This window comes from Carassius carassius, chromosome 37 (genome assembly GCF_963082965.1).
Source record: "Carassius carassius chromosome 37, fCarCar2.1, whole genome shotgun sequence".
NCBI classification, from domain to species: domain Eukaryota; kingdom Metazoa; phylum Chordata; class Actinopteri; order Cypriniformes; family Cyprinidae; genus Carassius; species Carassius carassius.
The window spans coordinates 9,325,306-9,353,157 of NC_081791.1; the positions used below are offsets into that span (position 1 = coordinate 9,325,306).

General features: G+C 37.9%; 2 protein-coding genes across 6 annotated transcripts in view; one reads left to right on the top strand and one right to left on the bottom strand.

Annotated features, from left to right (window-relative positions):
- The window catches only part of LOC132117955 (adenylate cyclase type 6-like), a 57,262-nt gene extending 39,514 nt beyond the window's left edge, over nt 1–17,748 (bottom strand). For both annotated transcript variants that reach the window (XM_059527355.1, XM_059527354.1), the window contains exons 1-3: nt 17,524–17,748; nt 14,530–14,734; nt 12,888–13,797 (exon numbers count right to left, since the gene is read on the bottom strand). In XM_059527355.1, the coding sequence (XP_059383338.1) occupies nt 12,888–13,796 (909 nt within the window). In that variant the 5' untranslated portion in view covers nt 13,797; nt 14,530–14,734; nt 17,524–17,748. The remainder of the gene's footprint in view (nt 1–12,887; nt 13,798–14,529; nt 14,735–17,523) is intronic.
- Nucleotides 17,749–24,770: 7,022 nt separating this feature from the next.
- Nucleotides 24,771–27,852, top strand: part of LOC132117958 (voltage-dependent L-type calcium channel subunit beta-4-like) — a 50,614-nt gene continuing 47,532 nt past the window's right edge. The window contains exon 1 of one of the 4 annotated variants that reach the window (XM_059527360.1): nt 24,771–25,120. In XM_059527360.1, coding sequence (XP_059383343.1) covers nt 25,040–25,120 — 81 coding nt within the window. In that variant the 5' untranslated portion in view covers nt 24,771–25,039. The remainder of the gene's footprint in view (nt 25,121–27,852) is intronic. The other 3 variants (XM_059527361.1, XM_059527359.1, XM_059527358.1) reach the window with 3 other exon arrangements.

The window sequence follows — 27,852 nt, forward strand, 5'->3', positions numbered from 1 at the left end:
ATTTTAGTTTTTGTTACTTTAATACCTTTAAATACTAATATAAATAAGCAATAGATAATATAAATGCTATTATAATTTATATACTATTATAGAATCAAGATTTTGAATTTGCTTTCAGTTTTAATACAAATTTTACTTTAAGTTATAGTCTTTTTGTTTTATGTAGAAAATGTAGCTTTTTATTTCTATTTAGCTTTAGTTAGTTTAGTTCTTATTTAAATTTTTTAATATTTCAGTTTTTCCATATAATATTAATATGTTTATTAGTGCTGTCAAACAATTAATCGCATCCAAAATAAGTTTTTGTTTAAATAATATATGTATGTGTACTGTGTTTATTTATTATGTATATATAAATATACACATACAGTATATATTTTGAAAATATTTACTTGTATATTTATATTATTATATTTTATATTATATATTAATATATTTAATATATAAACAACCATATTTTTCTTAAATATATACATGCATGTGTTTGTATTTATAAATACATAATAAATATACACAGTACACACACATATATTATTATTAAAAAAAAATTGGGGGGATGCGATTAATCACATTTAATCGATTGACAACACTCATATTTATATGTTTTGTACAATTTTATTTAACTTTTATTTCAGCCAACTTTAATTGTTTTATAGTTTGTTAACAGTAACAACACTGGTATTAAAAAAAAGGACATAAACAAATAAAAAAAAAATCTCAGAATTACAATAAATTAAAATAAATGAGATAAAATCTAACTGGTTCGTGGAAATGTTGTGTTTGTGCTAACTGGTTCGTGTTAATGTTGACAGAATTCAACATTAAACTGGAGTACCGCATCTTCAGCTAATTCGACAAAAAAATCGGCCACTCCAAGTTGATTTTTCTTCAACAATTTCTAAAGAAAATGAGAGAGGTGCTTGCCTGTGCACAAATCTCTATGATACTGGGGTGTCTAGGTATGGCTTGCAATGTAAAACCTGGTACATACTGTATGGTTTTGGCCACAATTTTGCACATTTCTGGGATCCTAATAGATTTATGATGTCTAGGAGCTCTGATCGCCTAGTGGGTCATATTCACACATGGTGAATTAATAGACTTAAGTTCTTGCAGTGTCAGAAAATTTGGGTCACAGTCCTACAGTGAGACAGCTCCTGCTGCTCATGAGAAAAGGCTTTCGTACTGGACTAGAAGTCTCGCGTCACTCATAGAGCACCAATCACAAGGTTTTTCATTACATTACATAATATTTTTCCCAAATAATGACCCAGGCATCTTCAGTAGTATGTTTGACTTTATGTTGAACTTGAGAAATTTAGAATACAGAATGAAATGTTCTCACATTTTATTGTTCAAAAATGTGTCCCATAGATGATAATGTGAAACTGATCAGATTTAGATATAAGATCTGTCTCACTAGTCTGCAGCCAAAGTGTATTCATGACCTATTCCTATGGCCACAATGTCTGTCACAATGAAATACTAGACAGAAAGAGAAAGGAAGTTCCCCAAAGTAAACCGACACAAAACAGATTGGAATTCTTCTGGCTGGAGGGGATCGGAACCAGGATAAATGCTAGAATTTTTTTTTATTATTTCAAACATGAAATTGGACTCAGTGGACTCTAAATCTGTGCTTCTCAACCTTTTTGACTGCCTCCCACAGTCCGATAAAATATTCAAAGCCCAACAGACAAGTGTTGATGCTGGTGCTTCTCTAATATCATTATCTCAGAATAAAACAGGCTAAGAATAAAATCTGTACTGCACAACTAATATTAAGACACCTATGACTCATACACCAGAGTCTGACCTACTCGCTCGCCAGTTTCCTCTTGTGGAGAAACTGTGAAAAAAAACATATTAAAGAGAGATCGTTCACCCAAAATGGGAATTCTGTCATTATTTACTCATACTTACATTGTTCATATTGCTGGAAGAACAGAAGAACTGGATCGGTCCAGTTCATGATAGAATCATCTATACAAAAAATTTCATCACTGACTCAACCCTTATGCAAAGAGACTGTATTTCCTTACAGAGTAATGATCAATGCATAGAATTGATGTACAGTGTATTAATTAATAATATAGAGTATAGTCCAGTAAAGTAATTAATACACAGAAACATTTATTGTTGTGTTAATATGTTACAATATATTGAATACATCAGAATTGCCACTTTTCATATACTGAAAAATAACAGCATATTTACTTATATACCGTATTGTATGTAATTTTATATTCATTAATATAATTCATAATATATTCTTGTAGATGTACAATATATGTGATAAAGGTGATACAATTTTCATTTATAAAAAGTGAGATAAAAGTTTGTGTTCATTTTATGAAAGAGTTAAGAGAGATAAAAATGTAGTGCAATTTTTTCTTCACTCCTATATATTTTTATCTGTAATTATGAATCATAGCCAGACGTGGTCCACTCAGAGAGTATGAAACATAAGCACATGGAAATGTACTTTAATATATTTCATTATATTATTTTCCAGTATATTCCGATATGCTTTTGTTTCATAAGGCAAAAGAATGGTTTGCTCACGAAATGTAAGATATTGCCACTTCTCTTATGGACTCTGACTCGTGAATGAATATAATGACAGAATTTTTATTTTTAGGTGAACTATCCCTTTTTAAAAAAGACTAAGGCGTTCAAGATCACACACACACACACACCCTAAAAAACCCTGTTCAGCTGGCACAACACACTTGCATGCAAATATGCACATATGTATAGACAAAAAGCATCAAACAAGGCATGAAGCGATCGTGGGAAACATGCATGCTAACAAGACTTGAAACGACATTTCTGAGTCATCAGCCCCGAATTCAAACTCCCCTTCCGCATCAATGTACTACAATTAATCTGTACCAGAGTGAGTGAGCGTGTGCACGTGCACAGCTTAAAAATAGATTTACGACTGTATGAATTGCTCCATAAATAGGACCTATTTATGGTGCGGTATTAACAACACCCAATTGTAATTTGTGTGGTCGGTTTAAACTCCTCTCGGACTGCCGGGATAGCTGCAAACCATTGGTAGGTCTCAGATCACTCAGGCACACACCAGCAGAACCAGCAGGGATGGTGCGCTGGTTTAATGAGTCACAGAGGAAAGGGGAAATGCCTGGATGCAGTGTCCACACTGCAGGATAAATTGGCCTGTATAACACTGCAGCTTTCTGAGAAATCTACACACAGATCTGCTTCAGATAAGAGCACGTGTCATCAGCCCTCGCGCTTCCTAAAAAAAAAAACTGACAACAAAGGTCATGTTGAAAGGATTTTGAAAGAACGGTGATAGAAAGGTGGTTGTTTCAAATGGACATGACACATTTTATTGGGAATTTATTAGTGCCGATGATAACACTTACTTGTAGCCATTTTGGGGGAAAAAAGGGTCATTTTCTTTCTAGCATCAGCATTCAATGCACAAGTTGTCTTTATTATTTTTTTACTGTATTTTCACATTTAGCGTGAAAGAGCTGTATTGCCAGCAAAGAATCTTATTTTACATATACACATTTTAAGTCATATATTGTACATTTTTTATGAAGAACCTCTTGATTCATCATAATTTCTGAATATATTTATTATGTAATTCCACTAAGTAGCCATACATGTATTGGAAGTATATAGGAATGAAATACATGATTTGTTTGTCCTCCATGAAAATGAATATAAAATAAGAAAAACATTTTTGGTAGTACTCATGGAGTCTAAACATTACATGGTCAACTAGTCAGAATCTCGATGGCTTAAAACACAACAACCAACAAGGACAAAGCATATCAAAACCCTGAAGGAAAACAGTGAATAAAATACAAGTTAAGCTGTAGCGATTAGCACAGAAAATAATTTTGACTCTTTACCTCAGAAAAACAAACAAAGAGCTTGTTAACAGAAATGACTCACTCCATTATTATTGCCCCATAGACTATTTTAAGTTCATGGCTGTCAGCACATATATGTTTTTTACAAACATAGGGCGAAGTTTAAATTGTTTTCTGTGTTAATCAATTGAGCTTAACCAAAACTATTCGTTTACATTCCAAGATCCTCTCTTAACAACCGCAAATTTATTCATATCCATACTAATATCCAAGACCATCTTGCCCAAAAATACCTAGTTTATAATCTAAAAGAAAGGAGGGTCATTTTAATATGTGTTGACTTAATCAAATGTTAAGGCTTGTGATAAACAGTAGACATTAACGACTAATGCAAATGATCCAGCTATACTACATAGTGTTTCACTATAGCAAGGATTCCCCTCAGAGATCTGCTAACCCGTTAATTAAAAGATGGAAATGTCTCATAAGCAAGCGTTCCTTCCTGCGTTAATGGGACCAAACATTCTGCTTTGTCTTCCTGATTGTTTATAATGAAATGACCTCCTATTCCCATTCTCTCCCACTACTTTGTACAGTAGAAGTAAATGATTTCTCAACGCGCATACAGTGACCCTCCCTTCATACACATTGACCTCCTCCTGTACCCAAACTGAACCCAAAATCTCCTCACACACATACAAATACAGACACACACACCCTGGAGAAAAGTACAAAGCATCTCTTGTGTAGGAGCACAGAGGCTTGGTGACAGAGCTTAACATGATGCTGATTTTTCATGGGAGAAGCGCAAGGAGAGAAAAGGATCTCCTCTGCCGGGGCAGCTCATTCAACCAAGCTGCCTGACCTTCATCCTACCCCCGAGGTCCTTGGCTTGACTCACAACAACACACTGTGCCCACAGATAGCACAGCCAATGCCTGGCACAGCGCTTCCAAACATGCTAGCGTTACACAGGCTGTACAGAATGATCCATGCTAATATTAACAAATACATCACACGAGAGTACCAAAGGCCTGTTCGTACCGAGTTAAATTTTTTGTTGTAAGCAAGTTTGCTAATTTCTACCATTTTGCTTATTTCCAAACAGCACACCCTCCATCTAAAATGCTGCTCTCCAAAGACATCTCAGCAAACCAGATGTCAGTAACTGAATAAGTGCAAAATCTTTCACAAGCAAAAAAAAAATTAGCTGGTAAAATGCTAACATTTTCAGCAGTGATGCACTGAAATTACTATTAAAAGAAATAATAATATTGTTAATATTTGTACAAATGTCTGTCATAACATAATAACATAATTTTATATATATAATTCAATAACAAAAAATAAATATTAAACTGTAACTATGCTTCCAATATTCAAGCTCACTGATTGGTTTAAGAATAAACCGCCAATTTATCCTAGATATTTTTGCTGCATATGCTACAGAACAACAAATTCAAATGTGCAAACGTGTTGAAAAAAGGTTGGGAACCACTGGGGCCCGTTCTTCGTACGTCGCTAACTCAGTTAGCTGGATTTAATTGTTGACGATTTGGCATGATCTTGGATCGTTTGGTTCTTCGAAGCTCATCCCGGAGCTGCTGTCATAGCAACAGGTCCGTAAGCTTAAACCTGCTCGGGAGCAGGCTTATTTCATGTAAACAGGATTAGATCGCTTCTTTTCAACCAGAACTGATACTCAAAATACGTCTGCTACCACCACTACTTTATTACAAGTGTATCGTACTGATCCAGGGACAATAATTTAAAATAATAATCATTAAAAAAAATTTTTTAAATAATATAAAAATGCTGTGTAGTCCATAACAGCCTACTATACACGCCAGTTTTACTCACTGAAATATTTATTTGTCATAAAAGTATTACTTCATAATTGTATTAGAGTCTTACACACATGCTATACAGATAATAGAGTCGTGCATTATTTTGAGTGATGACTGCTATTATAAGAGTGGCTTGATGGAGTGCAGGAGATGCAGATAACATGATATTGACCCTTAAGAAACTTTCATTAATGCTGTCACGTAACAAATATGTCCAAATATAAAATGAAATGAATAGATAATTTCTACACTGAAATAAAAATGTAAAGACTGCACAACTATTATAAATTGCGAATCTAAATAATTGGGAATCATGAAAAAAACTCTAAAAAAATAAAAACATGTATCTATTATCTGTTTCATGTATCTATTATAACATTTATGTAGTTTTGTTTGCTTGGCTGTTTCCTTATAAAAGTCCAGAAATTTGTCAAGTTTTTCGTCAGGTGTCGTTTTAAATTATATGACGTCATTACATTGCCGTCTTGCCACCAGCCAATCGCTGCACTGCTGATCATGGTTTCGAGTATCGATACATATCCCCTTTTAAGCCAACACATGAACGCGCAATTATCTCAGATAACTCAATCCAGCGATACTAATCACACACAACAGGTGTGTTCGAAGAACCCAATTAGCCGGATCATGATTAGCACGATGATATCATCTTGGATGTGTCTCATTTGATCTCGGATGTAATAAGCGACGTACGAAGAACGGGCCCCTGGTCTATACTGTTTTCAGTTGATATGTAAACAAAACTTAAATAAACACTCTTTATTGCATTTGCCAACCAATAATTGCAAAACACATTGTGCTTCTTTACTTTTGCTATACAGTAAGCTTTCAAATTCAGCTTTTGCAAGGCGTGCCTCATCTGCCAAAAGACCTCACCGAGACCACCTCCCCCCACACCGCTCATTCCGCTGCCCATCATAAAGGTGCCCTTCGAGCGCATCGAGATGGATCTGGTAGGGCCGTTGCCAAAGTCAGCCAGGGGACAAGAGTACATCCTGGTGATCGTCGACTACGCCACCCAGTACCCGGAAGCAGTGACCCTCCATAAGGCCACCGCCAAGAACAACGCGAATGAACTGTTCCTTTTATTAAGCCGAGTCAGCATCCCAGCGGAGATCCTGACCGATCAGGGAACCCCCTTTATGTCCCGGCTAATGGCTGACCTCTGCCGGCTGCTCCAGGTAAAGCAGCTGCGGACGACCGTCTATCACCCGCAAGCGGATGGACTCGTCGAAAAGTTTAACCAGACGCTCAAGCAAATGCTGCAGCGGCTTGCTGCAGAGGATAGACAGGACTGAGACCAAATGCTACCGTACGTCCTATTTGGAATCCGGGAAGTCCTGCAAGCGTCCACAGGCTTTACCCCGTTTGAGCTCCTTTTCGGCTGCCAACCCTGAGGGCTGCTGGACGTGGCCAAAGAAGCATGGAAGCAACAACAGCCCGCGCCCCAGCTGTCCGTCATCGAGCATGTGGCCAAAATGAGGCAGAAAATCGACTGCGTCATGCAATTAGTCCGGGAGCACCTGGCGAAAGCTCGGCAGACCCAATGATGGCAGTATGACCGGGGAGCCCAGCCACGGGAATTCCAGATGGGAGATTGAGTGATGGTACTGGTCCCAACCGCTGCATGTAAGTTTCTGGCCACGTGGCGATGGCCCAACATGGTGGTGGAGAAGATCGGGCCAGTGACTTATCACGTACGTCAGCCTGGGCGGCGGAACACGGAACAACTGTACCACATAAACTTGCTGAAGAGATAGGTGGGGACCAGGGACCAGGCCACCATCCTCACCGCCCTTGAGCCCGTGCTGGTCAATATGAACGCCAAACTAGCCCCGGGGCAAAAAGCTGAGCTACGACACCTGATCGGTCAGTTCTCGGATGTGTTCTCCACAGCCCCCGGGAAAACCCAGGTCCTACAGCACAAGATCAAAACATTGCTAGGGGTCGTCGTTAAGCAATGGCCTTACTGGATCCCAGAGGCTCGTCGCCATTCTTTTGAAGCAGAAGTCAAACAAATGCTGAAGTTAGGGGTGATTGAACCATCGCACCGCCCATGGTCCAGCCCAATCATCCTGGTCCCCAAACCAGATGGCACCCTCCACTTCTGCAATGACTTCCGTCGGCTTAGTGAGATTTCAGAGTTCGAAGGGTACCCAATGCCCCGAGTGGCTGAGTTATTGGATCGGCTGGGGAGGGCCCGGTACATCGCCACGCTGGACCTCACGAAGGGATATTGGCATGTACCCCTATCAGAGAGCGCTAGTGTTGTCACGATACCAAAATTATTGTTTCGGTACTGATACCTAGTCAAGAATTGCAATTTCGATACTTTTTCGATACTTTTCCTGAAAGGGGAAAATACACTCTCAAATATCATTGCTGTGCTTTATTTTAAAATCGGGATGTTAAACATTTGAACAAAATATGAAATATCAAAATATAAAAAATAAATTAGAGCAATGGCATTCAAGGTAAAGAAAGAATAAATTTAGCAGCATTATCTCAGTTATCATAAGAAACATAAGAGTAATAAATTTATCTTGATTCTGAACTTTGAATAAAAATATGAACAGCGATTATATTAAACAATGTTTCTGAACTCAGAAGATTAAATGTCAAAAGATAAATAATATCAATTTAAGCAATGGCATTCAAGTAAAAAAAAAAAAGCAAATAAAATTTTAGCAGCAATATCTGAGATATTGTAACTTATTCTTTCAGTTGTGCAACCAGTGAGCTTTTTTTGAGCGTCATCTTTTTCTTCCAGTCGTGGACCGGCGGCCACAGTATCACTTGTGCTCGCACATGCTGCCTAGTGATGCGCGGGTCTGTTTTTTTTTCCAATCCGCGGGTCCCGGATTGAAATAAAGTAAAATTTCTTTACCCACCCCGACCCGCGCATCGGGGACATCACGGAAGATACGTTGCTACTTAGACCTTCGTATTGTAACCTTATCAAAGAACCTAATAAAATATTAAAATATATATTCCAAATATTTAATATAGGCTATATGAAATTGCACTAGTGATGGTTCGTCCGTGAACGAATCTTTTAGGTTAATGAATCGTTCCCGTTCAGGTTATCATCCTCTCTCTCTAAAGTTCCTCTCTTCACAGCAGCGCACGAACACGGCGCTTATAGCAGCGCATGCGCAGCTCGTGAACAGCTCTGTGAACTACTTCATCCTGTCAAAGAGTTACTCAAGATGTGACAGAGCATGTGATTTGTTGAATGTAGTGAACGAATCCGCCCTTTACTGAACGCGATCGATAGATCTTCTCATTTGTGAACGAGCTGAATGAACTGATACATCTCGTGAGGAGAAAAAACACAGGCGTCCATAGGGAGGCACTAGAAGCGGGCGTTGCACGCACCAACATAAAATACGTCTCTTACAAATCTGGAACGCAGTCATTCTTTGAAGTATCGATACTAATAAATTTAGGAATCGTGACGTTTTTAATTTCCGAGAATCGCGATACTTTTGAAGTATCGGTGCACTGTGCAACACTAGAGAGCGCTAAACCCAAGATGGCTTTCTCGACCCCAATCGGTCACTGGCAGTATCGGACCCTCCCTTTCGAGCTACAGGGGGGCCCGAGCACATTTCAACGCTTGATGGATGTGTTGCTATGGCCACATCAGCAGTACGCTGCGGCTTACCTTGACGATGTGGTCATCCATTCAGAGCGTTGGGAAGACCACCTGGATCGGCTGCGGAGGGTGCTGATGGACCTTCGACGGGCTGCACTCACCACCAATCCTCACAAATGTCATCTGGCGCTCTCTGAGGCAAAGTACCTGGGGTTTCAAGTAGGGCGAGGCCTTATCAAGCCCCAGGATAAAAAGGTGGAAGCTGTACGTGCCGCCCCAAAACCTGGCACAAAAACGAAGATACGAACCTTCCTAGGGTTAGGGGGGTATTATCACTGCTTCATCTCTAACTTCTTGTCTTTAGCCGCCCCCTTGACAGACCTGACCAGGAAGGGGCAGCACGAATGCGTGGTTTTGAGCCCTGAGGCAGAAGAGGCATTCCGAAGGATCAAGCAGGCACTTACCGCAGAGCTGGTCTTATGTGCCATGGACTTACGCTGCTACAAACGGATGCCTCGGATATGGGATTGGGAGCCGTCCTATCCCAGGTCCAGGAGGGTGAAGAACATCTTGTATTGTTTATTAGCAGGAAGCTGACCACGGCCAAGAAGAATTATGCCGCGATGGAGAAAGAAGCGCTGGCCGTGAAGTGGGCGGAATTTGAACGCGGACAGACTCTCATGGATCTGGTCAGCGTTCTCAGGTCTATCAGGGGCGGGGGGGGGGCGGGTCGACGAGCAAGATTACCTCATGATTTACCAAGGGTGGCTTTAGGATGAGTAAATCATGAGGTAATGTTTAGTTTTGGGTGAACTAGCCCTTTAAATGTGGTGTGACAGATCACTGTAGTATTTCAGCTCAAGTGGCAAATGAACCAAACATCTCTTTCTATTTATTAACAGTTACTTGTGGTTGACTTATATATCAGCAAGGCTGATATAATGGCCGCTATTTGGCAAATATCGGCAATGGCCGTTAAGTTTTTCTGTTTGGCCGATGTGTTCGATGTGGGACTTTTATTTTGATGGTATTATGTCTCATATAACACTCAATCAAGTTTCAAATGTGAAAAGACTTTAAAAAATAGTTAAAGTAAAAAAAAATGTTTTTAATTTCAGCCATTTTATATACATCTCATCTGCTATCATCCACATTATATCTGTCATCAGCCATCCACAGATCTTGGAAACCACTGGCACCAATGGTCTCTACAATCTACTTAAACTTACAATGCTTTAGGAAACACATTATTGTACCTATTTAAAACCCATATTTGTTAATTCTACATTCTTCTAAAATGAATTTTACAGCCACTGATCATCCACAGATTGTTAACAATCTTGAGTCAATACCGTGAAAGTAGAACCATTTGCTGGGCAAGTGTGTTCACATGATGTTGGCCAGTCACACTGACTGCTGCCATGCCCTGTCTTAGCTTTGATACAATCCATTCACTAAATGAATGGCTACCTCAGCAACAGTTTACCAATTAGCAGATAAAATAACACACTGCACTGACAAGAAATCATTATTAGTAGACAAAAACAAAAGGGCATTCAAAATGCACCGCAACTTTTATTTATGTTGTTGACGACATATAATACACATTTACTGTAAGTATGCAAAACCAAATGGCAACTGTGACTGATTCACTTGGATACAGTGCCACCAACTCCAAAGGAAGAGAAATGTCCATGCCAGACGTGCATCTCAATTGTGCTAACAGAGCAAAGACACTAACAGTAACTCAAACAAACTCACAAATGTCAGCGCTGTGGGTGGAAGTGTACATATGATCAGGTGACTGATTACCAAGGTGGAATTCAATTATGAGTATTTGCATAATTGACACTCTACAGTGTCTTTACATTTCCAGGACAAGGGCAGTAAATACAGATATGAGAAGTGAAACATAATTATAGACAGGTGGAAGCAGTCAAACTCACTAAACAAAAATAAAACCCTAAATAATCAATACAGTTATCTTTGATGAAATGATGAAAGTGCTGTGTGACATTATTGTGTAAATTTGCTTCTGCTAAGTTAACAACACACAACTTTTTTTCTCTGGGGATAAGTACAGTCATCATTAAGGATGGCAATTATCCTTAAATATTTCATGTTTAGATATTTTCAAAAGCCAACTAATCAGTCTTGGGGTCAATGACAATTATGACTGTCCATGATTAAGGAAAGGAAAAACTAGTGCATTATAGTTTGAACGCACATGTGCAAAGTACACATTTTATATGTTTTATATTGTATTTTTACTACCGTCATCAAAACAAAAAAAGTAACTGGCGTTACTTATTTGAGAAAGTAACAGATATTTTCTTGTAAATGAAAAAGTAATGAGTTACTTTACTATTTACTTGAAAAAAGTAATCTGATTACGTAACTCGTGTTACTTGTAATGCGTTACCTACAACACTGGTGACTGCTATGTTCATTATCACATCCAAAAACAGAACACCTCAATCTCTTAGGAGACATTCTTGACTACATCTGCTCCGGCGATGAAACAATGGTGGACTGATGACAGCTCACTGAGAGCAGGTCTAAGCTAAGACGCCAGTCCTGTCTGTACTGAAACGCTACTTTTAATCAAGCTATCGTGGGAGGGGCCTATTTTTGTGACTTCACACAGACAGGCATCTGAGAAAGGGGTAAAGATTTTAGTAGATTAAAAAAAAATCACTGTGTGGATTTTTATCAAGCGGTTGTGTACACACACTGCCAACACACATTTCAGTTCAAACAGCTTGTAAAAGTGCATGTCGCATCCAATGACCCCTTTAAGTTTTTGTGGAGATGCACCACATTACATTTTAAAACCTGAGCCTTTTCATGGAAAAAAAAAATCGAATTATCTAATAGTTTAAGGACTTACTGACCTTGATGCAGAGTCATGAGTGTCTGCAAGTGTTCTTTTTTATTATATAATTTCCTGTTTTGTTTTTTGATTGCAAAATTCAGAATGTTGCCCGCATCAAGTGACATTGATTTGAATAGAAATAAAAATAAAAGATGATGGCAAACTAAATAAGATTATACTTTCAAGTTTTCTTTTCTTTTAATAAGGCTTCAATATGATATCAGGATATGTTTCATTTAAATTGAAAAGCTTCAGAAAGTCATTGTGCAGCATTTTACAGCAGTTTTAAATAAACGACTAAAAAGATGATGTCACTGTCCCCTTGTCTGGAAGCCCTAAACAATTCACATTTCTTGGCATTTCTAAAATGTGTTCTTGACAACAACAGAATGGAACAGAAATCAGCAGATCTCGCTTCTTTCAAACTTGGATTATTTTTTACTTAAAAAAGACCCATTTTGTGATGGGACAGCTAAAAAAAACCAACTCAACAACAAAAGCCAACTCTTGCATCTGCATTTTTATGACTCTAGCGGTGAGGATTTAAATTGGATGCATTTAATGATACAACATTTCAAAGGAAGAATTTTTTCAATGAAGCCATTCTCACTTCCTAACTCTAGTCATCGTACTCAAAGGAATAGATACAAGTCAAATCTGAAGCTTAGATGGGATAAACTAAAACAACCTACCTGTTTCCAGAGGAACTCATCGTCCTGATTGATCCTCCACGTGGTGATGAGGTGTATGGAGGACAGCACTCCTCCACTGAGCACTGCCGCCCTCATCCGCACGGGCAGCAGCGTGTAGATGATGTAGATGAAGAAGACGGACCACCAGATCCCCTCGGAGGCACTGCGGGGGGCCACCATCAGCACCCCAAACACCTGCACCACGATTAGTACCCCAATCACAAGGTAGCTGACCATCCACATGTAGTCCTGGTGGAACCCGTTTCGGTTGCATACCACCATTAGGGCCAAGAACAGGGCCATGGCCACGGAGAGCACACAGGCGTAGACCACATCGGGCGGCCCGTGGATGCAGTGGAAGGTGAGCATGACACCACAAACGATCACCAAGACGCCCATCAGCATGGTGAGTGAGCTCTGGTTGAGCCTAAAGAAGTAGCGCTGGTATAGACGCTCCAGTTTGCGCGACTGGAACTTCTTGGATTGGAACACGCGAACCACCCGCTGCCAGCAGTCCTCCGCCGTCACTGACCCCGCGCCGCTGGCCGTGTCATCGCTGGAGCCATCACAACCCGAGCCATTCCCTTTTCTCCCCTTGATCTCGCCGTCCTTGAAACCCAGGTCCACAGATTTAAGCCCCACACCCTCCCCTCCACTTCCTACTTTCCCATAGTGGTCTTCTTGCCATCCGCAGCGTACGCCGAAGTTTCCTCCTCCAGACCGGGTGGCCTGAGCATGGGGCGGCTGGGGAGGAGGCTCCATGGCTTCCACGTCCCGCAGGCAGCTCATGTAGCGTGGGTTACAGAGAGAGGAGCCAACCTTGCGCTTGGACTTCTTGCCATTGCGCTCGCCCCACGCGGTCTTGCGGTCATCCACTCTGGCCACTAGGAAGCGGTTGATCCAGGACATTCTGTAGGAAAACCCAAGTCAGAGACGTGCATGTTTATGCATGTAGTTCAAAAGAAGTGTAGAAATGTACTTCTGGTTAACTATGGTTTTAAAAAACTTTTTCTCTTTTATAAGAAAAGATTACATTTAATGACTCTAAATTGTCAGGTGATGTGACCGTTAATTAAAAAGTAATAACATACTTTCCGTAAGCCTTAAGGTAAGCTCACATTTATCTTTACTATGCAAAATGTTATGGGTGAAATCCAGTCATTCCAATAGGATCCTTTTTTTTTTTTTAAGAAATGTATTATTTTATTTAGCAAGGCTGCAATAAAGGGACAACAAAGAAGACTGTTACAACAAATGACATTAAAATAAAAACAGTTCTTTTACATTTGTATTCATCAAAAATCCTGAAAAACAAATAAATACATAATCAGCCCAACTGTGAGCTGCAAATCAACATATTAGAATGATTTCTGAAGAATCATGTGGCACTGAAGACCGGAGTACATTTTAAAACATATTCAAAAAGAAAACACTTTCACTATAGTACTGTTTTTACTGCATTCAAATAAATGCAGCATTGATAAGCATAAGAGACTTCCAAAAAATATTTTAAAAATCTTGCCCCAGCATATAAACTGCATTTTTAATGTGTTTTAATAAATGAACAGATGTCGTCATTATCGACTCATGCATGTGGCAGAATGTATGGGTGAAATAATGCAGATTTTGTGGATTTCTTTACCTGTGTGGGTTCTGGTGTGCACCCCAGCCCTGATCTTGCTGTCTGAGACACTCATTTAGAGCAGTGGATGAGCGAAAGCCGAATCGAGTTCTGATAAGTGATTGATGGCTATCAGGGAGTCCAGTTTCGTTTAGTTACTGAAGACTGGCCCGATGGATCTGAAGATCTGATACTTTGTTCAATTGTATCTTCATAATGGCTGGATCTGTTGATGATAAAACATCAATAAAAAACATCGTAAGACAAATAATATCCATTAACAGAATCATTCCATCTGGGCAATTTCACTGTTGAATGATTTAAAGCTAGAGTTATTGCAATTTCACATTGTCTACAATTCCCATCCTCTGACAGGTACACTATTTAACAGGCTGAAATTACCGGAGACAAAAAAAAAAAAAAAACAGAGCCAGCTCTTAAATCAATTTATGATCATTTTGTGTATTTTATGCACTCTGTAAGTACTTTATATGCTCTTTCGATATTGTACATCTTAGGAATCATGCAAATAAAGCTTAAATGACTGCAACACTGAATATGAAAACTAAGTATCAATGCATAAGCAGATATTATTGCATTGCTCTCTGGAACACTTGATTTGCATTGGACAAATATTTCCAAGTAATGACAGTTGTCCATGGCAACACTGTATAACTGACTGCTTAACATTCATTTATGACTTTGCATTAATCCACACCGACTAATTGTTGTTCAAAGACTTTGGACTCACATTTTTCAGTACTGCATATTAAATTTAGAGGTTAAAACATATTGAAGGCCATGCCTCTTTCTACCAATGATAACTGTTTGTTTGTCTAATCAGACAATTCCAGATTACTAGAGATAAGAAGTGATCATCTTAAATGGATCCAATCACTCAGGCCTAAACCAGCAGAACGAACATATGAATGATCTATATTCTTATTAAAATTAGCAAACAGATTCTTAATTACCCTTTTTATTTTATGTTTTATTAATATGTGTTTTTATTATAATGTCATGTATCCTAGTTCAGTTTGTTGCAGCTATGATTCAGCTCATAAAAACTGGGAAGCTAAATGAAATGTACATTTACATTAAACAATGGTTAAATTAGTGTGCATCTCTCATTATTGCACTTTTAACAATAATAATACCTCTCAACCAAATTGGCTATTTTGATATGTTGGTTGATAAAACTGTCAACCAAGTCATAAACTTATTTCCAATAGCATTTATGCCAGTTAAAGTATGTATCTCTTTCAAATGCTTTTCCATTGTTATTTACATTGTAAATCTAGCATATTCAAAATCTGTATGTACATTTACAAAACTAGTGTTTTTAGCAGGTGAGGCAATAACGGCAAAGTTGACATCTTTTCTCTTCTGCTCAGTACGAACAACCTATCAATATTTTTTTCCTCTTTTGTAAAGTCAATGACATGTTATCATCAGTTTTTCTTTTGATACTGGAGCAAATGGGAGCCCTAAGGCTTTTTGTTGTTGTTGTTCTTTGCCTATAGGCTATGTGTTGAAGTTTTTGTTTAATACTAAATTAACCCAAATACAAATTCCACTTCTGAGAAAACTAGAAATGCGAAAGCATTTAAAAAAAATATTTTTTTTACCACAATGGTTCTATACACAATAGAAATAAGATAAAGGCTAGTATGATAGAAACAGTAAGAATGTAGTGCTAGTATGCCATTTCTAGCAAGTTCACTCCCGCTTTGGAGCGGTTTATGAACGAATCACTCGATTGAGAATCGATTAATTGGTCAGCTCCAACTCAAAACAATGCTTCACTCACAAACCGAGCATCGCTAATTTCGATGAAACAACGATCTAATGACACAGTACAATACATGTAAACTCATAACCAATCTACTCTGAGTCATATTCAGAATCCGAGGCCATACTAAAGATGATAACTGCACATATAGCAGGACATGTGGTTTTATCTGTCAAGCTGTAGGCTATTCCCTCCGGGACGTTTGCACGGCATTTCAGCAGCCGTGCGCTGATGTTACATAATGCAAATATAGAGATCACAGTGTCGCATCAGTCTCTCAACACTATCTGTTATTAATCTAAATCCCAGTTTCCTCTAATGGCAGACCGCTGCATCAGTCAAATTGTGCTTCCATTAAAAAAAAAAGAACATAAACGCCTATTTACGCTAGAAAGCATTGACGCGTGCACATATAAACATCAACTGTTCGCAGTCGCCATAACGTATGCATGCTGCATAATTTCAGCGCTTCATCGATGGCTCATGTTGCCAGAAGAACTATGCAGCATTTCTCCCATAGGCCGTTTGGAGATGTTTCGTTCGTTACATAACACTGAGTGTGTGTTCAGCGTTCAGTGTGTGTGTGTGTGTGTGTGTGTACCATATTCACAGCAGTGACCGTGTCGAGGCTGTTACAGTAACAGTGTGCAGATACTTGTGCAACACAGCATGTCACACCCGATCGCAAAGTGTGGGCTACACAGTCCCGTCCTTCACCCAAATAAGCCCGATTCTAGCGCGCTACGGGTCGTGCACACATCCACTCGGTCCAGATCTGCGGTGGACATGTTATGGGGATCATACCGCGCGGAACATTCCAACGCATCAGTCATCGTCGCCTTGTTTAACAGAGGCAAACACGCACATCTCAACCCTCAGATGAACATCAAGCCTTATTCCTCAAGCCTCACGCATGACATCTGTTTAGACACCGGCAGCCGCGGTTTTGCACGTATATCTTTCACGTATTTTGCGGGAGCGCTCGACATTTAGGGCAACATCAGCAGTGCGAGCTTAAGACAGGCATTGCATTTAATCTTGAATATATCGCTGGTGTGAATGGACAGAGGGAGAGGGGTGTTGCATTTGGCCGTTGCTTATTCGCCATGTCAAAACTAAGGCTGCATTAAAGCCGTCTACACGCACGCATCCGACTCCGAGTGTCCTCTATACAAGGCAAACATAAAACATGACTGATCACGCTAGAAAAAGATCTGACTCACCGCGCACATCTCTCCGGTTCTGGCGCTACAGCAGTGGCGTCTCCCTCGATCGCTCCGCGTCCGTGTTATCGGCAGGGCGATGTGTTTTTGCAGGCATCGAGGACGAGGGGACAGAGGGCCACAGACAGTGAAGCTCTGCCTCGCTTGTGCTCCAGTCGTTTCCCAGCCTCTCCACCTTCACACAGACGCGGTGCCAGTCTCGGTCTCCACGCGTCTCAACACTCCCCCTAAAGGCCTGCGAACAAGCAGCTCCTCACTGCCAGCTGCTTTCACCTGTCCCCCTCCTCCCCCTCATCCTCCCCTGCTCTCGTATGGAGACAGACGCTCAAACAGGTGACATCTATCTATCTATCTACAACCCGAATTTCGGAAAAGTTGGGACGTTTTTTAAATTTTTATCAAATGAAAACTAAAAGACTTTCAAATCACATGAGCCAATATTTTATTCACAATAGAACATAGATAACATAGCAAATGTTTAAACTGAGAAAGTTTACAATTTTATGCACAAAATGAGCTCATTTCAATTTTGATTTCTGCTACAGGTCTCAAAATAGTTGGGACGGGGCATGTTTACCATGGTGTAGCATCTCCTTTTCTTTTCAAAACAGTTTGAAGACGTCTGGGCATTGAGGCTATGAGTTGCTGGAGTTTTGCTGTTGGAATTTGGTCCCATTCTTGCCTTATATAGATTTCCAGCTGCTGAAGAGTTCGTGGTCGTCTTTGACGTATTTTTCGTTTAATGATGCGCCAAATGTTCTCTATAGGTGAAAGATCTGCACTGCAGGCAGGTCAGGTTAGCACCCGGACTCTTCTACGACGAAGCCATGCTGTTGTTATAGCTGCAGTATGTGGTTTTGCATTGTCCTGCTGAAATAAACAAGGCCTTCCCTGAAATAGACGTTGTTTGGAGGGAAGCATATTTTGCTCTAAAACCTTTATATACCTTTCAGCATTCACAGAGCCTTCCAAAACATGCAAGCTGCCCATACCGTATGCACTTATGCACCCCCATACCATCAGAGATGCTGGCTTTTGAACTGAACGCTGATAACATGCTGGAAGGTCTCCCTCCTCTTTAGCCCGGAGGACACGGCGTCCGTGATTTCCAACAAGAATGTCAAATTTGGACTCGTCTGACCTTAAAACACTATTCCACTTTGAAATAGTCCATTTTAAATGAGCCTTGGCCCACAGGACACGACGGCGCTTCTGGACCATGTTCACATATGGCTTCCGTTTTGCATGATAGAGCTTTAGTTGGCATCTGCTGATGGCACGGCGGATTGTGTTTACCGACAGTGGTTTCTAAAAGTATTCCTGGGCCCATTTAGTAATGTCATTGACACAATCATGCCGATGAGTGATGCAGTGTCGTCTGAGAGCACGAAGACCACGGGCATCCAATAAAGGTCTCCGGCCTTGTCCCTTACGCACAGAGATTTCTCCAGTTTCTCTGAATCTTTTGATGATGTTATGCACTGTAGATGATGAGATTTGCAAAGCCTTTGCAATTTGACGTTGAGGAACATTGTTTTTAAAGTTTTCCACAATTTTTTTACGCAGTCTTTCACAGATTGGAGAGCCTCTGCCCATCTTTACTTCTGAGAGACTCTGCTTCTCTAAGACAAAGCTTTTATAGCTAATCATGTTACAGACCTGATATCAATTAACTTAATTAATCACTAGATGTTCTCCCAGCTGAATCTTTTGTTGCCCCCGTGCCAACTTTTTTGAGACCTGTAGCAGGCATTAAATTTTAAATTAGCTAATTAAGTGGATAAAAGTGTAAAATTTCTCAGTTTAAACATTTGCTACGTTATCTATGTTCTATTGTGAATAAAATATTGGCTCATGTGATTTGAAATTCCTTTAGTTTTCATTTTATTAAAATTTAAAAAACGTCCCAACTTTTCCGGAATTCGGGTTGTATCTATCTATCTATCTATCTATCTATCTATCTATCTATCTATCTATCTATCTATCTATCTATCTATCTATCTATCTATCTATCTATCTATCTATCTATCTATCTATCTATCTATCTATAATGACAACCAAAATATTTGGACACTTAACCCACCATTAGGCTGTAATAGCAAAATGTCAAAACCAATAGTATTTATTTGAAAGCCACATACCACAAGTAGACTCTTAAAAAAAAGAAAAATGAGTTTTACATTATTCAATTATAGATATAGTGATCAAAGCAAACTGCTTTGTTAGACTGGGGGTATCTTACCCCATCTATAGGACCAAAAACGCCTCTTTGGTACAAAATTTAATTTTTGTTAAAATTCCAATAACATGAAAACTCAAGACATGTTTCATACTTGGTTTATAATTTATGTAATTGTCCCTAAAACTATGATAACTTTTCTGAACACATTTAACTTTTTTTTAATTGCACAGTCCTTAAGCAAAGCGTTTTCCCCTATGCAGTTATGCTTATATTTATTATTATTTATTATTCATACTCATGATATATCCTCTCACACATACATGATACATTAACAGTTTTTTAAACTATATCTTTCATTTTAAGTACTGGTCTTATTAGTTGCTACCATAATCAGAAAAACTAAATGGCTCAATATATTAGCGATATTACAGTATATTGCAGCTGCCAACACTGTAAGATGTCCTGTCTGACACTGGTGACATTTTACTGCATGCATATCAGCCAGAGTTCCTCATAACATATCAGATAAAAAAGAAAAAAGCCTTGAAGTCAGTCGTCCTCACTTTTGTCCACTGCACCCATACGGACGGCTCTTTCCATTAAGTGTACAGTATACTGCTGGACAGACCAGACCAATGTTACATGCCCTGCCAAGTGATCAAGACCACTGCAAGCTGGAAGAACCACTTTCTAAAAGCCAAATAAACTAAGGCTGATGATAAACGGGGCAACTTTTTGAGCAATTTTGCAGAACAATGTTTTATGAGCAATGTTGCTTGGGCACTTTTCCATTGAGAATGAATTACAAATTTCTATCTGGATATTTTAGACCAGTCTTTGGCTCTGTGTCTCACCTGGTGGCCCTTTGACAGCAACATTGCTCAAAAAGTTACCCCATGTATAATCAGCCTAACAGATTAAGAAAACACAATATAATGCTTTTAAATACTTCACTTCATATTATATCATGTTTTGTGTCCTTATCTAAACCACTGAATCTTTTGCCACATCTTATATAGATTTTTATTTTATTTATTTATTATTTAGACATTTCTTATCAATGTAACTTGAAAGTTTATGGTGTATATACTGTTCAAATGTTTGGTGTCATTTTTCTACTTCTATTTTATTTTATTTTTATTTGGCAAGGTTTTATTAAATTGATCAATCAGCATATTAGAATAATGAGGATCATTTACACTGAAGACTGGAGTATTGATGCTGTAAATTCAGCTTTGTATCACTGGTATAAATTACATTTTAAAATATATTCAAACAGAAATCACTTATTTTAAAATGTAATATTATTTCACAATTTTACTGTTTTTACTGTATTTTTATCAAATAAATGCAGCCTTGGTGAGCAAATAATTAAACGATAGTGTAAATGACTTCTCTGAATTATCACTTGCTCTATGTTTTCAACAACAACAACTGCAGGCCAAACTGTCGCAGTGACTCAAACTCAAATGCGCTGTTCTGACTTATGCAACTTTACAATGGTCTCATAAAAACTAATTTAAAAACCATTTCCAGTTTACACATTCAATAAGTGCCCTATTTATGACTATCCAAATTAACAGTTTTTATGATGCACTGCAAAAATATACTAGACAATGAATTCTAGTGAACATAATAGACAAATTTCCAGCTGTACTGATCTGTGTAGTTATGCAAACTGATAGAGAGCCAAATATAACACTATGAATGGCTATTGTGTAAATGTTTGGTATACATACTTCCATGCACATATGAACAGACAGGGGACAAGCCAAGACAAATGGAACAAGTAAAATAAAGACTAACTAGTGAAGACAAACCAGTTTCATTTTGACACAGCACACCCAACATTTATGAAGCGCAGAAGTGTCACAGTGTCTGGTGTGTGTTTCCCTGGGTGTCCACTAGTGGTCTCACTTCCTCATAGAGTCAACCCACTGCAGGCACTACATTTCCCACAAGTCTTTGCCCCTTTCATCATGGTTAATTGCACACCTGTTAATTGCACTCAGCTGTCCCCACTTTCATCGTTTTCACCTGTCCATATAAACCCGCTTTCTTTCTATCTGTTTCATGGAGTCCTTGTTTTTAGTGTCACCCTGCTTTCTCGTGTTCCCGTGTTTTTCATGTTTCTTGTTTATGGACCGCTTTTGTTGTTATTGACCTATTGCCTGTTTTGGATTTGATTTTTGGATTTCCCATTAAACACTGCAACTGGATCCCTCGTTTTGTGTGTGCATTCGTAACAAGAAGGATATGTGTCTTGCGATCATTAAACGATGTTGATTAAAACATCTAAACACACACACTAGGACACAAACATGAGCGGCCTGCTTTTCATTTACACAAAAGGTTGGAATGATTTCCGTCTGCTGGGTTTACACAATAGTAATTCAGTGCCGCTGTACACTGCTTGTTGCTTTGCTGTTCTGTGGTGAAGGCTGACATGAAAAAGGGTAAAGTAAATGCAGTACTATTTGTCTAATGCTCAGCTGACAAATAGGTCTGGATAGACTGCCAGATCTTTGCCCTTCATAGGTTCCTCGTTGCTTGTTTGATTCGGCCACAGTATCGTAGAACTGTAATAGTGAAACATTAAGATAATATACCATTAACAGTTCTTTAGCTAACAGAAGGCCATGCTTGTGCGAACAAAAGTGTAGTAGTTAACCCTATTAAGCCTACTATTATCATATTTGATAAAATGCAAATTTCCAGGGCCTCTATACTATTAGCATGATCAAAAGGTTGGCTGGAAAAACCTGTTGTACATAATCTAGTGTGCTCTAGTTTGTACTTATTTAGCAAGTAAAAAGCCCTTTTGTATCATTCTTCAGGTCCTGGTTCATGTATCTTTTTGCCGTGAAATCTTTAAATTAAAACATAAGAGTAACTTTTATATTGTTAATAATTCAAGATTAACACTTATTGGTCTGAAGCAACTTAGGTTTACTTGATTATCCATAAAAAACTTTTTTAGACAAATTGGATTAAAATATTAGTATCGAACATGGTATCATTGTGCTGTATTGACTTAATTGTTTTGCCCCTGCAATAAAAACTACTCTCTAATTGGGGGGTATGAAAGTAGTCTTTTATATTGTTATAAAAGTCTCATTATATACAAGTTTACAAACAAATTGGCAGATTTTCAACTTACTTATTGGCCATTTAAATAAAAATAATTAATAAGTTGCATATTTTTGCTATTATATATATATATATATATATAATAGCATCACTAAATCAGCCTAAATTCATTAATTTTATAATTTTTTATTTTATTTTAATTCATTTATTTTCATGGGTTAAATCAGTTAAAGATTGTTCTTTAAAGTAACAATTACAGATTATTGATTTTTACAGTGTAGCCTAGTATATTTGCCAAATATATATATATTTTTTATTATCATTAATATTTTATTTAAAGTTTTAACTTTTTCCATTTCAGTAAAATCAGATTTCTTTAACTGTCCGCTTATATGTCAGGACTCAGGCTTTGCAGGGTTAGGCACACAGCCAGGTGTTAAACTACATCAGCACTTGTCTTATGTGACATAACCTGAATACTGTTATAAACAACGTATTACATAACAGTTGTGCCAATTAGAGGGGCATTTATGTTTAAGTTGTAAGCAGTAGAAACCATATGCATGACAATCATTGCAATTAAAACAATCAAAACAAACAAACATCACATAGAAAGCTCTTTATCACCTGTAATTACACAGAGACAGGGCCCTGCTGAGAGTCCAGCTGTCAGTAGTGCATCACTTGTCACATCGGCTCCCAACAATGGCCGCATGATTTTTGTGTCTGATGATTAGTGGCTGCCAGAGGAGTTTAATTTCACATGTTTGACAGCTTGATTGCTTCAGCGTGACGGCGTAAACAGGAAGGAAGGACCCTTGGACATAAACTCAAAAACACAAGACACTTTTGATCACAACTCCAGTTACGCCAGAATATTAGCCTACTCTTTCTATTTTAACAATATGATTCTATTTTTAACCACTGTTTTATATGTGGAAATGAGGTTGAAAGTTGAAATACCTGTTGTTTGAAGAAGGAAGTGATCTGCTGTCATAAATGAGACAGCAGGTTTTAACACTTTCGTGTGGGTGCATGTGTGTTTATGATGAGTTTCAAAGTAGTTATGGATCACACTCCTCTTACTGAGCCACATTCCTGTTCTCTTCCAAGCTGTAATTTTATATTTCCTTTTAAATCTTTGAAAGTACATCTATGTTGAGATTACTCATATAGTCTAGCCACATAAATCTAGCTAAAGATGCCATATAAAATCAAAGCGCATGTGCTAAAATACACGATTTTACTGTTATGTTAATGTTAATGTATAGGTGATTGATTGTAATATTAATATATATAATTATAAATATAGAGAAGTCACAACAGAATGAAGTATTACAATCAAATAAATAATGTATTACAAGGAAAAACAGTTATTAACAAATATTTAAAATATGCAAACATTCATGTTTGTTTGTATGCCTAATATGTTAAAAAAGTCTAACGTTTCTTTTTGCGTCACATTCTGTTAGGAATAACATTAGGCATGTCAATTATACAATATTTTCAATTCAAAATGGTGAAATTTGACAGTGGAAAAAGCTGAAATTTTTGCATCACTGGATACATTTGTCCATTTAGAATTTTATAATTTTTTGCAAATTATGATTGTTTTCAAACAGGTTTCCGTCTTCCATTAGTCCATTCAAACTGACTCATGCCATTGGCTGAGACTTGCAGAGATTCACTCTAAATTTTTTGAAGCCTATAGGGCTGGGCTGTTAAAGAAACTAGTGTTATTTCTCCAGAACACCTATTTTATGTTGTGATGTAAATCACTGCAATGTTCTTATTTGAGAAATCTCAGATATGCACAAAGTCTAGAATATAATTCAGCTGTATTCCATTGTAGCTGTTAAGATCTTGCTTTTCTTTGACTCGTTTATCAACCGAATTTTGGATAAAAAAAATAGTATGTAGCCTACCGAGAGAGAGAGAGAGAGAGAGAGAGAGAGAGAGAGAGAGAGAGAGACTTACACTGTAGTGCAAGAATCATCATTACAAAAGGCGCTCGCACAAGAAACAGACCCGTTGCATTTGCACACCTTTTATTACAGTTTCGATGTATAATAACCCGCGCGAGGTAATATATCTTAGGATCTCTGCGTATGCAGCTCAAACAGAAGCTTGACTGTTCAATCGTGATACCCTCTTCTTCCTCGGGAGGCATATGTATTTGGTATCGCCGTTTCTTCAGTAAGCACCAATGCATGCATGCACCCTCCTCCCTGCGCTCTCAAATAGATGGTGCAAGTAAAGATGTCCAAATCTTCCGCAGACCCTCTGTCTGGTGTAGAAAGCGCTTCTCAGTCGCACTATTTTCAGGTAAGAATTTTGGAGGATTTGAATATGATCTCATAAATGGTTAATTTCTTGCTACTTGTTGTTGAGCGGTCGTGCATTGAAGCGCTTCATATATCCGCAGAGCCCTACAGCTACACAATCTGCCCGTGTAATATCGCGCTTTCAATCAGTCACGCGCTCTTGTTTTCAATGAGCGGAGGCGAGATGTTGATAAGATGTTTTGATGCTCCTCCACCCATCCGCGAAACTCCCAATTCCTGTTTTTTCCTCCGCCCTGAGATTTCCCACCGCAGCCAAGGCCTCGTCCTTCATCCCGGGCATCTGTAGACACAGTGTTCATTTATCAGTTCAAACACTTGCTTTCTGTCAGTTTCGACGGATAAACGGATTTATAATCTTAATGTAAAACCTCACTAGTCATGTGTCTCACCTGTAGCCAACTTAAGTCCCATGGTCACCTGCCCTGCTTCGAATACCACATTAAGCTGTTTTTGAAGATGGTAACTGGTTTCTAGCAGGTCTATTAGTTGGTCCAAACTGGTCAATAGCTAAACCATCATGGACCAGCAACAAACCAGATATTAGCTGATCATACCAGTTAAAATGGGCCAAATCTCATGGCGATTTGTAGGCCTATCCGTTTTACATTTTGCTGAATTGGTGGCTATGAATTCGTATAATCTCATTCATGTTTTTCTATGCTACTTACGCTCCAATGGCGGTTTTGTTTGGGGTCTAGTAGGCTACTTACTCAACATTATGTTTTCATAAATTTATAATAAATAAATAAAAAGCTAAATTTTCCTGTGAGATCTGGTTAGATTTTCCAACAGGACTATTGTTAAATACCAAAGTAGTATGCTCAGGGACATGCACAGACATTTTGAGGGGCAGGGGCTCAAGTGAAATAAAGGGCACTTCTCATAATTAGTTTTTTTTTTTTTTTTTTTACAAAAAAGTATAAATATATATATATATATATATATATATATATATATATATATATATATATATATATATATATATATATATATATATATTAATGCAACTCTGACTTCCTTTTAAAAAAAATAATTTAAAAAGTTAATTAATTTTATCTTCCTCAAACTCACGCAATTGTTTCATTTTCAAAAGATGTCTACAAAATAATCAGTTCACAGAAACCATGGTCTCCTTAGTATTCACTAGGTTTATAGAGCAGCAAAGGAAACCATTCCACAATGTGCATGTTTTGAAAACATTTTCTATGATACTAGTTTCAAGTATATATGAAGAGTTCAGATGCAAAAGCCTCTGAGTGCCATCTGAAATTTTCTTATGAGCTTTTTTTTCAAGCTCGTATTTTATTATTAAAAATTTGTTTATTTTTGCAAAAGGCACTACATCGTTTTAATTATTTTGGTGTTATCAGAATACATAACACTTTAAAATTAAACATACCAAAATAATTGAGTAAAAATTCAATAAAAGCCAATGTCATGTATGTATTTGTGGTGGTATGGAATACTATTTTATAAAGGTTTCGAGGAAATAAAAAAAGTTGAATTACTTAAATAGTTAATTTATAAATATTGTTATTTTTAAAGTTTAATGTTAACTTATTTCTACTCAGTTTTATTTATTAATGTACCAGATGCAGTTACTCAGATTTACTACATTTTTTAGAGTGTATTCTCCATCTGTTTGCATCTGTAGATTTCTTCTCAATTCACCCATTTAGATTTCTTCATTTCAGGGGGAAAGACTCTTGATGTAAGTCAATAACTGGGGACGTTCTGTATGCAAATTAGGCGTCAATTAGTTAAAATGCGCACATTTGCATCTAATTGACAGGGAAATGCAGGTAAATAGGATAAACAAAATAACTAAAGCATATCGCCTGGTGGTGATATATGCTTATTTTATTAACTTATTTTATTACATGGCTTGGTTGAATTCCAATGTAGAATGCGGTCTGTTATAACCAACAGACCGCTGTGTGGAGTATAACAGACCGTTGCCATGAAAAACAGAGCGTTGCTATGGACTCACAGGATTCTAACCGTAGAGACAGAGCGGACTATTTTCTTTAGCGGAAGCAATACAATCGGGTTTAACAATCGGGGGAGAGAGAGAGGGAGCGCTTCAGAACTCCTGACCTGATATATAGATACTATATTTCAATAAATATATTTGTTTGCAAACAGAAATATATATTATTTTTCAAAAATAAAAAAAAGCATCCCAGAAAAAAGGGCACTTTCTCTCCAGGAATAAAAAGGGCAGGTGCTCAAGCCCCCTTTCATGTCTATGTGTGCACGTGCCTGAGTATGCTGCTAGTTACATAAATACAGTCATTATGTTAAAATTGTGTCCTAAAAACCAGTCTGACCAACTAGCAGTTAGTTGAGGGCTATCAGTATTACTTTTCAGAAAGATTTCAGATTCAAAAGAAAACAAACTTGTAAGACTGAGCAGTTGATACGACCAACAATATTTTTAATACAAAAAAAAAAAAAAAAAAAAAATATATATATATATATATATACAAGGCCCCCTTGTAGATACAAGGTATTTAAGCACTGCTGACTAGGACAGTTACAAACTTTATATCTATATGTCATATTTAAAGACTTTACTTTCAACTATTTAAAGAGCTTAGAGTTACTCCAGACCCATTTCCTATGATGTGAGCATTAATCTAAGTGCTGCTGGAGCTCCAGAGACACATCTGGTGTCCTAGCCCAGTTTACCAAATTTACTGCTTACACACA